Raw genomic sequence first — 13,250 nt, forward strand, 5'->3', positions numbered from 1 at the left:
TAAAATCTGTGGTGTGGAACTAACTCCGAAGACCTCAAGAAAAAAAATGAGCTGTTTGGGATGGTAATCCCGCATTCACGGCTGGGCGGGAGGGAACCTCCACACACGCTGGTCTCGAGGATTCCCAGCGGGCACGTCCCTCGGAGCTGCCCGCGGGTTGGCGCAGACCGCGCAGGCGCGAGCCCCAAGATAATTTCTTTTTAATTCCCCTATGTTTTCTTCCGGTACATTTATGGTTTCATTTACATTTGTTACATCTCTGATCCAGCTGGCATTTATTTTGTTGCCGGGAGGGAGAGAGTGCCGACACTGTTCATTGCCTTTATTCATCTTTTCCTCGCGGATTTGCTTTGCCATGTTTATCAATTTGAGTTTATTTCTGGACTCGTTTTCTTCCATTGATGTGTCTATTCATGTCCCAGCACCACTGTCTTCATTTCTGTAGCCTTTCATATTGTGACTTTATAATACTTTTAAATATATGGGAGGGCTAATGTCCCTGTAAATACTCTGCTTTTTTCAGAAATTTCCTGTTTCTTTCTTTCTTTTTCTTCCTTTCTTTTTTTTTTTTTTTTTTCGGCCGTGCAGTGAGTATTGCGGGATCTTCGTTCCCCAACCAGGGATCGAACCTAGGCCCTCGGCAGTGAAAGCTTGGAGTCCTAACACTGGACCGCCAGGGAAGTTCCCCTGGTTATTTCTTACATGTTTATTTTCCCTGAGAACTTTAGATTCAGCAGATCTAGTCTAGTACCCATTCTCTCTTCTCCCCTCACTCCCCCAAAGCCTTGTTTTCATCAAGAGGACACTACATTTATAGATTACATTAAGGACATTTGACATGAAGCATAGAAATACAGATGCATACACAGGCCCCAGGTATTTTTCATGGCACTTATTTCCCAGGTCCTATCTCACACGTCAAAGTACTCAGGGGGCTTGCCACTTCCTTTTCCACAGGGTGGATCAGTGTGGTGTCCATGGTGGGAACAAGAAAAGGTGAAGGAAGCTGAGATCCTGGCAGAATGAAGAGTGCCATAGAAGTAAAGAGTTACTATGTAAAAGTCGTGTGATTTATTGATGGCAGTTTTTGACGAGGCAGGCACTTTAATCCATTCTCTCAGCTCACAATCAAAGCCTCTACGAAGCAGGCACTAGTGCTATTATAAAACTGAAGCTCAGAAAGACTAACTAACTTTCACTCAACTCATAATCGGGAGGAGCTGGACTTTGAACCCAGGGAGCGCAGGTCTCGATTCTCTATCTCGACCTCGAAGCTGAGCCGAGGCTGTTCAGTCAACAGCTCCTGGAAGGCCGGGCAGAAAGAAACAAGAGAAAACTATGTTTGCCAAATCAATTGCTGCAGACCAAGGGCACGGCCGTTGCACCTAGGATCACGACGGATCAAGGCTGCAGCCTCTGCAGTAACCCTTCCGGCCTCCCGTACTCCTGCTTAACGAGACGGAGCGTGGGTGGGCGCAGAGAATCATCTCCCTAACGTCTGCCGGGCTTGGTCAGGGGAAGAAAGGCTGGCCTTTGCAGCAAGGGGGGAAGCCATGCTACAATCCCGGCCCTTAATCCTGAGGTTAGGAAGCTGAGGTGGGGCTTCTGCGGGTTTCTGAGAATATCTGTCCCAACCCTTTTCCGGGCAGATGCCTGCAGGGTGAGCCAAAGTTCTACTGGGCTTGCGCGATGCTCCCCCCCCCCCCCCCCGCCGAGCCCCCCACCCCCATCTGGCCTCTGCTGGACCACATGGCGCTGGGATTAGAGTCCGCTCAGGCACCCAATAATCCCCTAAAGCTTCGGTGCTTCCTTCTCCCCAGGGCATGGTCTCCAGGTCAGAAGCTCCAGGTCCTGCTGGGAATGGCTCACGGGGAACCCTGGTGCTCAGGATACCAGCTTCCCTCAAGGTTCCCCAACCTCCTGTCTGGGTTGATAAACTGATTAAATTTTTATCAATCACTTGAGGGGTTGAGATTCTAGAGTAGTGATTCCCAACGTAGGGGTGGGGGAGAGGGACTTGGACCCCCAGAGAACATTTCAAAATGGCTGGAGACATGTGTGATTGTCAGAGCCCAGGGCAGGGAGAGTGGTTCTGCTGGCATCCACTGGGCAGAGGTCAGGGGTGCTGCTCAACATCCTACAATGCACAGGACAGCCCCCCGCCCCCAATGGTCCCCAACAGAGAACTATCCAGTCCGAACTGTCAGCAGTGCCGAGGTAGGGAACCCCTGTCCTAACGGACGTGGCTTTGGTCCCAGCATTCTATGGGTTTGTTTGTTCCGAGTGATTCTTACGCAGGTTCGTTACATGGAGTGCGGGCTGAATTAGCATAGACTTTGGTCACCTGCCCTCACTCTTCTGGTTCCAAGTCAAGCAAAACTGTGGTGGCTGCCAAGTGACTTCATTCCTGGAAACCTCAAGGTTTATAAACAAACGTCACGTCCAGCACATGCACCTGGAGATTCTCAGGAGCAAGAGGAACCAACCCCACTTCATTTCTCTGCTCCTCCTATTCCCAATGTTATCAACGAACCCATCTTTGTACAAAGCAACCCAAAGGCCCTCATCAAGGGCCTTGCTTTAGGTGCTTTATCAGACCCTGCGGTCTGCAGTAACAGCCATCTTCTGTACGTAACTCTTCCTCTCCATTGAGAATCTGGGCTGATGGGTGTCCCTATTATAGACTGGAATGTACCAGATCTCAGGATGTTGAGGTGGGAAAAAGTCACAGAAGATTGTTGCGAAGCCTGGCCTCAGAGCAGCTTCCCGTTGGCAAGGCCTCTTAGTTCTTTGCCCTTTGGATTCCCCGAGCAATACCTGGCACCTTGCTGTTGTCTCTACACATCCTTCAAGGAGGTTTCATCCAGGCTCTGGTACCACCTGGAAAATCATCCCTGTTCCCAATAACGGCCACGCTCTAAGGCCACAACCTCTCACATCAGTGCAGTGCGTTGCACTCCCAGTGGCGGCACAATCTGGTCTGGAGGTCTCTGTCCCTTGGGCGGCACTGCCCTCTGTCGGCCACCTTCTGTACGTGCAGCTGAGCTAACCTCACCTGCCTCGTCTTCTCCACAGGCTTGTCCGGTCAGTCCCAGGATGGTCTCCCAGGATGCTTCCCGCTCTGCCACTAAGCGTGGTGCAGGGGTATCCCACCCCCAGCCACTGCCCATCTTCAGGGATCTTCTGCCACTTGTAATTGCTCTGAGCATCTACGTCAGAGGCTGACATTTACTGATGGGCCTCCCACTTGGCAGGGGAAGGGGGGTGGGAGATACTTCTTGCCTGAAACAAACAACGAGTCTATCCACACCAGGCACTAAGAGACGTGACCAGCCTGGCCTGGCTTCTGGCCGCCTAAGGCCGTAACCCTGGGACGACCTGGCCCCATCGAGTTCCTGTCTGACCAAGTTCTGGGCTGTCAGAAGAATTTACTGTTCGTTCTAGCCAATACCTGACCATAGGCCTCGGACGCCTAGCCCCTCCACCCTTTCTGAGAGCATTTACGACTGTGAATCTTTCCTCTGTCCCTCTGGGATGTAGATGTATCTCCTGCAGCCCAGGAGTGGCTCCCAAGGACCCTTCCTCTGAGATGAAATCAGGAAGGCTCGGGCCTCTGTCCCCCAGTCTCTGTGGCCTACTCACACTTACGCCAACCCATCCTTTGTGACTTTTCACTCTCCTGGCTCTACTTGGCCCCGCTCACCCCTCCCCCTCGCCCTCGTTCTCCTGTTAAAGTGCCCAGTCACCCTGCAGGGGCACGGACCCCACGGAGCTCACATTTCCCTACCGTCAGTCGTTTCGGAATGAAACCTGATTTCCCCTCTGTAACTAATGTCTGGCTGTGCTCATTTCTGACAAAACCTGCTCACCCTGCAGTCCCCCTCGGAGTGGGGTGAGAGCTTTGAGAGAAGCACCACCCACGCAAAGCAGTGGGCACAGATCCCGGGAGGGCGTCCCAAGCTCCCCCTCCCTAAACGGCTGCACAGGCAGAAAGGGAGGGTGGGAAGAGAGTGTGCTGGGAGTGTGCCCTGAGCTGCAGAAGCTGCCCAGAGAGCAGGGGGCGTGCCCCGGGACCCAGGGAACAGAGGCCGCCACGAGTGGTTCAATGAGAACTCAGGGACAGACATACACCCCATGTCTTCAGGACGCATCTTCCTCCTGAAGACCAAACCCATGTATCCTACCACTAGCTGGGCGTCTCCATGAGGATGCCCCAGACACACCCAGCTCACCAGGACACACAGGAAACCCCAGGTCATCACGTGCCCTCTGTGGCCTGTCACTGAGAGGTCCCAGCCGCCAGGTACTGGGCACCGCACTTGCCCACTGCTCACCACAGGGTCCACCCCGCCTCCTCCCTCCCCCCACGGCCAAGGCGCTGGTCCCCTTCAGCTCCTAACTAGACCTTCCATTCGCCCACTCGTCCCCATCCTCACCACCACTCTCATCTGAGGCCCATTAAGCACCCTGCAGAGATCATCCTGGAAACCAAGTTGGGTCACATCACTCCCCTGCTTCAACCCTGCTGTGGCTCCGCATTCTCTCTGGATGCACTGCTCGGGGCTCAGGGTCTCTCCTCCAAGCACCTTCCACCCTCAGCTTCCTGCAGCTCCTCCCAGGAGCTCTACCTCTGCTCACTCCATCCCCCTGCCCCAGGCAGGAAGCTGATGCCCGCCCAGGCCGAGCACAGAGGCAGGCTCTCGGGTATGTAGGGGTATTTAGGAAGGACGCAGGCCACGCTCTGGAACGTTGGGGACCGGCTTTATTGCAGAGCCCCGGGGGCCACGCACTCTGTAATCTGGGGCACAGATGGGTGGTGGGCAAAGTTCCACTTGAACGAGTCCTCCGTCTTTCTCCTCCTGCCTGGCCTGGTTCTGGGCAAAATCCAGGACAGCGGTATTCTCGCTCAGGAATCAGGAAAATGTAGTCTCAGCGTCCACATCCCAGAGCTGCAGCTCCAAGCAGCTGCCAGCCCCCTTCCCCGTGCCCCAAATCCACCCGCCGAGGAAATGGGAATCAGGGGGGCAGGAGAGGAGCAGCCAGGAAACTTGGCCTCGGCCAGGACTTTGCCGCCAAACAGGGATTTCCTCACCGCTCATGAGTCACTAGACAGGGGTCAGGCTTCTAGCCCCCCATCGAGACTCAACAGCCCCACTCCAGGGGGGCCACAGGGGTCAGCACAGGAAGGGAGTTGGAAAGGGGGTGGGTGGGATGTTAAAGGGAGGCCCCGATCTGAGCAACAGGCCAAGCCCAGAACCAAGAAATCCAGGTGAGACATACCACGTTCTACCACCGCTCCAAAAACGATGCCTACTAAACAGAATGCCGATCAACTCAACAGTCAGTAAATACAAGAGGCTGGCTTCTTCCCCAGGGAGGCAACGTGGCACAGCAGAGCGGGGGACTCCAATCAGCTCTGGGGCTGCGGGCAGGTGTCTAAGGTCTCCACCCCAACTCTCCTAGGAGAAGTGAGGCACAGCTGGGGCCCCCGGTTCCCTCCGCTCCGAGGCCCGCGCACTCTCCAGGCCTTGCCAGGCCAGGGGCTCTCCCGCCCTGCAGCATCTCAGCAGAGCCCAGCCCACACCTCGCCCACACCGGTCCCTCTTCGCCCTCCCTCGCTCCAGATGACCTCCGTGCTGCTGTGAGGGGCTCTGAAATCCACCCTCACCACAGCCAGAGTCTAGGTCTGGCCTCGGCAGGAGCTGCCTTCAGTTTCTTCAGCTCCTGCAGTGCTCAGGCTGAGCCTCTCTGGGAAGGGAGGGAGGTGATCCAGGTGGGGAGGAAGGGGTAAGAGGATATTCTGAGGAGGTACCACTTCCTGAGCGAGCCAACGTAAGTGACTTTGTGACTATAAAGGATGCTAAGCGTACATGTTTCAATTCTGATCCAAATTACTATGATGTTTTGGATCATAATGTTTTGTGGGACTGTTTTTCCATTTCGTCAACAATTCCAGAAATTTCACATCGAAACGTGTCAAAAATTAAAGGAGAACTCCAAGAAAGGCCTTTGCCACACCTGACCGAGCCCCTCCATCTCACAGGTGAGGAGGCCCACACAGACAGACGCTTCCTGGGGTCACACAGCAGGACAGCGGCAGGGCCCTGCCTCTTCCCCCAGGGCTTCCTCCCTGGCCTGGCCCACCCGAGGCTCGGCTCGGAGCATCCTGGGCTGAACGGCCTTCTCCCCAGGCCTTCTCCCCAGGACGCGCGGCCTCCTCTGGTTGCCCCATTGTGTAAAAGGCGCAGCCCCACCCTTGTCAGCTACTGGCCTGGACCTACTCGGGAGCGGGCAGTGGGAACTTGAGGGCTGGACATCTCCTTCTCCAGCCTGGCTCTGAGCTCGGGGCTTCCCGAGGCCCAGACTGGCTGGGGAGGGCGGTACTTTCCAGAAGCAGGCAGGCCTTGGGGGAGGGAGCACGGAGGGACTGGGACACAGTTGTAGGGGTGACAGAAGGGTCATCAGGGACAGTGGAGCCAAGGTCATCCAGAGAGCTGGGGCACCTGAAAAGCACATCACAGAACAAGTCACGGCCTTGCTGTGGAGACCCTTCTCCCCCAGCCCCGCCCTGGAGGGCCTGTGCCCGTCACCCAGCTCACCTCAGACAGCCCCCTGCCCAGTCGGCGACTCACCGCTCCCTGCCCCCGCCCTCCCCTCACTCAGAACAGATTCTGCAGCCGGCCGCCTCCTCTGGGGCCTGCAAACGCACAAACAAGGCTGGGCCCACATGCTCCCCCCAGCACCCTGGGTCTTCCGTCCATCCCTGCCGCCCAGCGCAGCACTGGGCAGGAAGGGAGCAGGTGCTCAGCACTTTTTTTTTTTTTCTTAATAAATGAATGCCTGAATCCACGTGCAAAGTCTTACAACCCTGCCTGACCTTGTCCTGCCCCCGCCCCGGGCCCTTCTCCACCCCTGCCCAGCGCCCAGCAGTACCTGGGGCCGAGGAGGCGGCAGCGGTCACTCCCACAGGAAGTGCACATACCAGATCGTCTCATTCTTCAGCTGGGGCCCGAACAGGGGGTTCAGCTGAGCCAGGATGGCGATGAGCCAGCTGCCAGGGACAGCACAGTGAGGGTGAGCCCAGACACAAGGAACTCTGCCGTGCACACCTCACACCACGCCTTTGGTCACATGACCGACCCAGCAGCAGGGTCTGGGTTCTGGAGGGAAGGGTTTCATGGAACCATCCACACTGCGGCCGGCACGGGGGCTCAGTCTGGGCCGTGTGGGTTTGGGTTTAGGTTTGGTTTGATCTGATGTTTTGTAGATTTATAAGATCCCTGCGCTGGGGCTGGACCCTGGGATTAGGGAAGAGGTAAGACGGCCTCCAGGGGCACAAAGGGAAGCCATACCGGCTTAACTGAGCATGAGAGAGGCCTCCCTCAAAACCAGAGCTTGGATTTAGTCCTCAGTTTGGCAGCCAGGGTGATTTAACATGGAGCAACCTAACATAGGAGGATTGGGGAGGGATGGCAGAGCGCCTTTTTTGTAAAAGGGGAGGGGCTACCATGAATGGTAGTTTTAGAAAGAGAACATCTAGACATGAAGGACCTGGAAATTGATTCCCTCACACTGTCCAGGCACTCGCATCTCTTGGAATGTTTTCTGTATCCCAGGGACCTTTCCCAAGTTTGAAGACTACTGCTCATCCAGTGGTTCTAAACTGGCTGCATCACAATCACCCAGGGGCATGCATTAAAAATATGGATTCCCAAATGCAGATCATGAGAACTGTGATTTAGTGGGTCCAGGGTGGAGCCCTAAAAGCTGTGTTTTTACAATCTCTCCAGGTGATTCTGATGTCCCATCAGGTACAAAAGAAACTGAGCTGGCCCAACTCACTCATTTTGCAGATGAGAAAACTGTAGCCTATGAACATGACAGAGCTTGTCCAGGTGCTACATTCAGAACCAGAACCCAGAGTTCATGACTTCCAGCCCATCGCTCTCTTTGCCTCTCCAACTGCCTCCTCTTCTGTGTTTTACAGCCTCAGCCTTTCAAGAGCTGAATGTGACCGTACCAGGACAGAGGGGAGAGCAGGGCTGGGAAAGGAGGAAAGAAGGGAGCACGAAGGCCCCAGCTGACTTTGGGCTGGGAGAGCAGTACTCACAAGAGGTAACAGCAGACGGCGGTGGCCACCAGCATGGTGATGATCACTCTGCAATGGAAGAGGACGTCAGGTCAGGACGGATGGAAGCAGGTCAGGAGGCCTGGCCGAGGCCAGAGAAAGAGCTGCTGGTGCCAGCCCCTTTCCCGTCTGATGCCCCCTGAACACAGGGAGGCTAAGTTCTACTCAGGGTAAGAATCGCTAGATGGAAAATAAAAACGCCAAGTGTCACCTCTTGGGGAGGCCAACCTTGACCACGTCCAAGTTACATTATGAATCTTTCCCTTCACCTATCTGCCTTCTCCATCACCCACTATTTCTCCATCTTAATGCAAACATGTTGGGAAAAGCCACTGCACAGAGCTGCATTTGCAGCCACCCACCATGGAGTGGCCTCTGGAATCCAAAGTTCATTGGGCAAAGGGAAGGAAGACAGAAGACCAGAAGACAGGGCAAGAAGCAAGGAGACCGTGAGCCATCTCTGAGGTACAATGAGCAGTTATAATGAGAATAGCAACTGGCTACCTTGAATCCACTCAAACACTGGAGACAGAGGCTTTAAATGCAGCAGGAAAACTTCAGAAGGAAGAACTCACCAAGGTTTGCAGGGGAGGCGAGGCACTAAAATGGTTTACAAAGTGAGGCCATGGGACCTCAGCCCTGCAGGTCCTTTTTATTTTTTTGCCACTCCGCGCAGCATGCAGGATCTTAGTCCCCCAACCAGGGATCGAACCCGTGCCCCCTGCAATGGAAGCCTGGAGTATTAACCACTCTACCACCAGGGAAGTCCCTAGCCCTGCAGATCTTTAAGAACAGAGGCAATACCCAAATGCAGCCTCCAGCCAAAGCTAAATCTAACCCAAACCAGGCCCTAGGACCTCGAATCTAAAGTACTTGAAGTTGGTGCCAGAGCAATTAGCATTTGATCCATTCTTTCAACATTACCAAGCACCGTGGACCAGTCCTGTACTGGGCACTGGGGTCTACAGTGGTGAACAAGACAGTCTTCCACCTCGAGGAACTTGTAATCAAGGGGTGAGAGCGCTTTACAGCTGAAGATGATATGAAGCAGAAACTGGTAAATGGTGCAAGAGGTAGAGAAACCTGCTAGGGGACCTTCAAAAAATAATGATACTGGCTAAACATTATTCAATACAATATGTGCCATGCACTAAGAGTCTTCTATACATTATTTCGTGTAATCCTCACAGCAACCTTGAAAGGCAGGTATCAGCATCACCCCCAATTACCTAAGAAGAAATGAGGCTTGAAGGCGTGACAGACGCTCAAGGTCACAGCTGGGCTGGCGTGGACAAACTGCATCAGTGTCTAGCCACAGTCTTTACCTTTACAGGCTGGAGGGGGTGACCCGTAACTGTCTCCACCTTTCTAAAGCACGACCGTCTCTGCCCTTCGGCCCCGACCTCCTGCCTGTTCCCGGCTGAACGCGGCCCAGCACAGGCCTGGGAGGAGGAGTGGGGCGCCGTGCGCGCGCCTGGACAGTGCTCGCTGCACAGCGGACCCCCGCCGCCGCCGCCGCCGCCGGGGGAGGGGGTGGGCGCGGCCGCGGAGGTCCACAGGGAGGCTGGGCCGCGCGCGATCCTTACCCGCGGTTGGGTCCTTTCGGCACGAACCAGGGCCCGGCGATGCCGATGAGGCCCCAGAACGTGGTGAAGATGATGACCGGGAGGGCGAAGGAGTGCGCCGTCATGGCCCGGAGCGGGATGCCCAGGCCGGGATGCGAATCAGAATTGGAGATGCTCCGGCGCGCGCAGGTCCCGCCCGGGCAGTGGGCGCCGAGCATGCGCAGCAGGACCCGGCCGCCCAAGAGAGCCCTTTCAGCGAGCCCGACCCGCGCAGGCGCTCCAGCGCGTCGCTTGGGGCGGGGGCGTGGGCGGGCTTTCCTCTGAGCCAGAGATAATTAGCTTTGAGCATCTCCTCCTGTTTGCTAGTTTTGGATAAGGGATTAACAAGACAGAGGCATGTGTCGAAATAAACTCTGCTTTATTCAAATAGCAAAAGATTGAGAATCAGACATGGTTTTTTTAAACCGTGTTTTGCACATGGTTTTGCACATCTTTGAAACCAGAGGAGGAGAGAACATCCCTGGGCCAATCACCTGGGGTGACCTCGGCTGACAGACACTTGGATGAGGGAAACGGCCCATCTTCACACTGTCCTGCTAAATACTTAGCACCCTAGGAACTGAACCTGGGCTTCGAGGGAAGCAAAGGGTCTGGAGTAGATTACACTCCAACGTGTCTGGCTAGAACAGGGGGTCGGGGTCCCTCCTTCCCGCCTGGTCTCTATGGCTACTGAACTCAAACTGTCAGTTAAAATGCTGGTCGCTCAGAATGTCAGCCCTGTGGGCATCAGTCTATGGAGATCACAGGTAGGGAACGAGGGTGGAGGCATAGCTAGGACTCTGGCCAAAGGCAGAGAGCTTGCTCCTTCCATCCCCAATGCCCTTCAGCTTGTTTTTTTTTTTTTAAGTTTTTTTTTTTTAATTTATTTATTTATTTTTGGCTGTGTTGGGTCTTCGTTTCTGTGCGAGGGCTTTCTCCAGTTGCGGCGAGCGGGGCCACTCTTCATCGCGGTGCGCGGGCCTCTCACTGTCACGGCGTCTCCCGTTGCGGAGCACAGGCTCCAGACGCGGAGGCTCAGTAGTTGTGGCTCACGGGCTTAGTTGCTCCGTGGCATGTGGGATCTTCCCAGACCAGGACTCGAACCCGTGTACCCTGCGTTGGCAGGCAGATTCTTAACCACTGCGCCACCAGGGAAGCCCCCAGCTTGTTTTTTTGTGAGGCAAAAATAGGAAGGCTCTCCAACAACGGGGTCTCCAGGCCCTGGGCTCTGAAATGCCGCAAGTCTCTTGAAACAAAACGAGATGTCAGCTTGGGCAAGGGGTCTCACCACGCTTCAGCCTGGGGTCCTGCACAAAATGGTCAGCGTCCTCTCTGCCACTAGCGAACAGAGGGGACCCAGGGCATGCCTGTGCCCCTCGAGAAAGTGGGTAGTGCAAATCCCTGTGACAAATAGCATTTTCAGTCGCCCCCCCCCCCCAAGGGGCCCAAGTTTCTCACGAGCTGGCGTCGGAGGCTTCCTCAGAGCACAGATGTGGCGAGGCAGGGGCGTCCCTAGCTGGCCTCCACCTCCACGCCTAGACTCGCACAGGGAATCGTGCGTGTGGCACTCACGCACGGCGCTGCTCGCAGGACTAGCCTCTTGCTCTGAGGATTCTTAAAGGATGGAAGGTGCCATGGGGAGGATGCCTGCGAGAAAGTCACCTCAATTTGAATCGCTATGGATAGGCTGGGGGCTATAACCCCCACTTTAAAGGGCCCTCCTCTCTTCCATCCCACCAGCTCATACCCGCGGCGCCTGGCCTAGTGCAGATTCCTGAACTCCCCGTAGTGACCGACGCGAACGGGGGAGGGAGGCCTGGGCTCCCTCTTGGCCACGTGGACAGTAACACCGCCAGGGTTCAAGCTCCGAGGGCCCGTGGCACACCTCGGCCCCCAGAACACAGGGCTGTCAGGGAGACAGTGCCACAGCTGAAAAGGCAGAAAGCGGAAACGGGATTCCTGGCTCGAAGCTGAAGAAAACAGGAAAGCGATGGCGCTAAGGCTAAGTGCTAAGGGTGGGGTGCTGGGAAGGGAGAGTCAGAGACACTGGGAACCAGGGGTTCTGCCGGACAGTGAGACACTCGGTACCAGCATCTCAGGGGCTCTCGGCACCTTCTAGGAGTGGGAAGTGGAAAGATGGCTGCTTGAGGGCCAGGCCACTTGGACCTGCATCACAGAGCAGGGACCCCACCTAGAGCCAGGCAGCACGGCCAGGACGGAGCACTACTTCCTGCCCGTCTAAAACAAGAGAAAGGCAGTGGCAAAGAAGCCCTTCCCTCTGACCTCCCCCTCGTTTCCCACCTGTGGTTAGGAAGGCGGGACCCAGACACTACATCATCCTCAGCCAGATGAGCAGCCTAGGAGCCTGCCCAAAGCAGCTGCCCTGGAAGGAAGAGTGCTTTACTGCAGGGTGGAAGAGGAGATGGGGTGATGGGGAGAGGGCAATGGGAACCAAATAGTGTGGGACACCCTTCTGTGCCGCCGGGGTGCTGGTTCTCATGCTTGAGCAAGCCCACGAAGTTCCTGGGGGGCCTTGCTGGAAACAGTCCCGGGGATCTGAATCAGCTGGGTCTGGGGTGAAACAGATTTAAACAGACACCCCTAGTGATTCCCAAGCTGGTCCCCAGAGCAACTTCGGGAAGAGAGGACTAGACCATTATGCTGAGGGCATGTTGAGAGAGCACCTCTTCCCATAATAAGGACGTTGGTGGCAAGGGACAAGGACAAGGGCTGAAGGCAGCCAAGTCCACTCTGCAGCCTGAGGGCCGTCTTTCAGAGCCGGAGGTGCTGTCATCCATCAGTCCTGTGGCAGCTGGGGCACCAGCAGGCACTTGGATTCTCTACTGCCACTTCATGGAGAGGGACACCAAGGCACAGAAAAGAGGAAGGGATTAATCATGGTTGAACCACTGCCTGCAGCAGAGTTGGGACAGGATCCCAAGCCCCCCAAGTGCAAACTTGTCCTGTTTGCTCTGCTCCGTAGAAAACCCGGGCTCAGCACAACGCAAGGGCTGCGACTGGTGGAAAGCGCCAGGCTCCCTCCAGGGAAACACTCCTCCCCTGTCTGGGAGCTGCAGGAGGATAACCTTTCTTGATTGCTCTGTGCAAAGGGGTTCTGCTTGCCTCATCCTAAAGGAAGGCCCTGGGAGGAGATAGAGGACAGGAAGTCTCTGATGCGAGTCTCCCATTTGAAGTTGAGGCTCCCGGCTTCTGCCATGGAGCCAGGGGGATAGATCCCAGAGCCAGGCCAGCTGGCCCTAGACCTGCTCATCCCATGCCCCTCACCACGTGTCTACCCCGCGCCACTCAGGCTGTGGGCAGCCCGCTGGGATGCTCCCCAGCTACCCAGGGGCTGGAGTGCTCCTTTAAGCCCCCTACCCCCAACCGCCTCTCCCACTTCAGAAAAGTCCTCCTGCCACCAAAACATGGGGTGAAATCTTTCATGATGGAATTATTTCCTGAAGCACCTTAAAATGAGCTTGAGCTAAGAACCCTTCTGCATATTGAAGTGCTGTGAG

General features: G+C 55.6%; 1 protein-coding gene across 1 annotated transcript; it reads right to left on the minus strand.

Moving 5' to 3' along the window:
- Window positions 1-4,742: 4,742 nt before the first annotated feature.
- Window positions 4,743-9,931, minus strand: ATP6V0E2 (ATPase H+ transporting V0 subunit e2). Its single transcript, XM_036864443.1, has 4 exons — window positions 9,715-9,931; window positions 8,111-8,158; window positions 6,934-7,051; window positions 4,743-6,503 (listed from the first exon to the last, which is right to left on the minus strand). Exons 1-3 carry the CDS (start codon window positions 9,909-9,911, stop codon window positions 6,958-6,960), a joined length of 339 nt encoding a protein of 112 aa, XP_036720338.1. The 5' UTR covers window positions 9,912-9,931; the 3' UTR covers window positions 4,743-6,503; window positions 6,934-6,957.
- Between the last annotated feature and the right edge of the window lie 3,319 nt (window positions 9,932-13,250).

The sequence above is a fragment of the Balaenoptera musculus genome, chromosome 9 (genome assembly GCF_009873245.2).
Source record: "Balaenoptera musculus isolate JJ_BM4_2016_0621 chromosome 9, mBalMus1.pri.v3, whole genome shotgun sequence".
NCBI classification, from domain to species: Eukaryota; Metazoa; Chordata; class Mammalia; order Artiodactyla; family Balaenopteridae; genus Balaenoptera; species Balaenoptera musculus.

Bases quoted from the DNA above. Each gene is read 5' to 3' on its own strand.
- ATP6V0E2 (XM_036864443.1), bottom strand. From the start codon at position 9,911: ATGCTCGGCGCCCACTGCCCGGGCGGGACCTGCGCGCGCCGGAGCATC. The intron at 8,159-9,714 runs GTAAGGATCGCG...CTTCCATTGCAG, and splicing joins CCGAAAGGACCCAACCGCGG to AGTGATCATCACCATGCTGG. The intron at 7,052-8,110 runs GTGAGTACTGCT...TGTCCCTGGCAG, and splicing joins GCCGTCTGCTGTTACCTCTT to CTGGCTCATCGCCATCCTGG.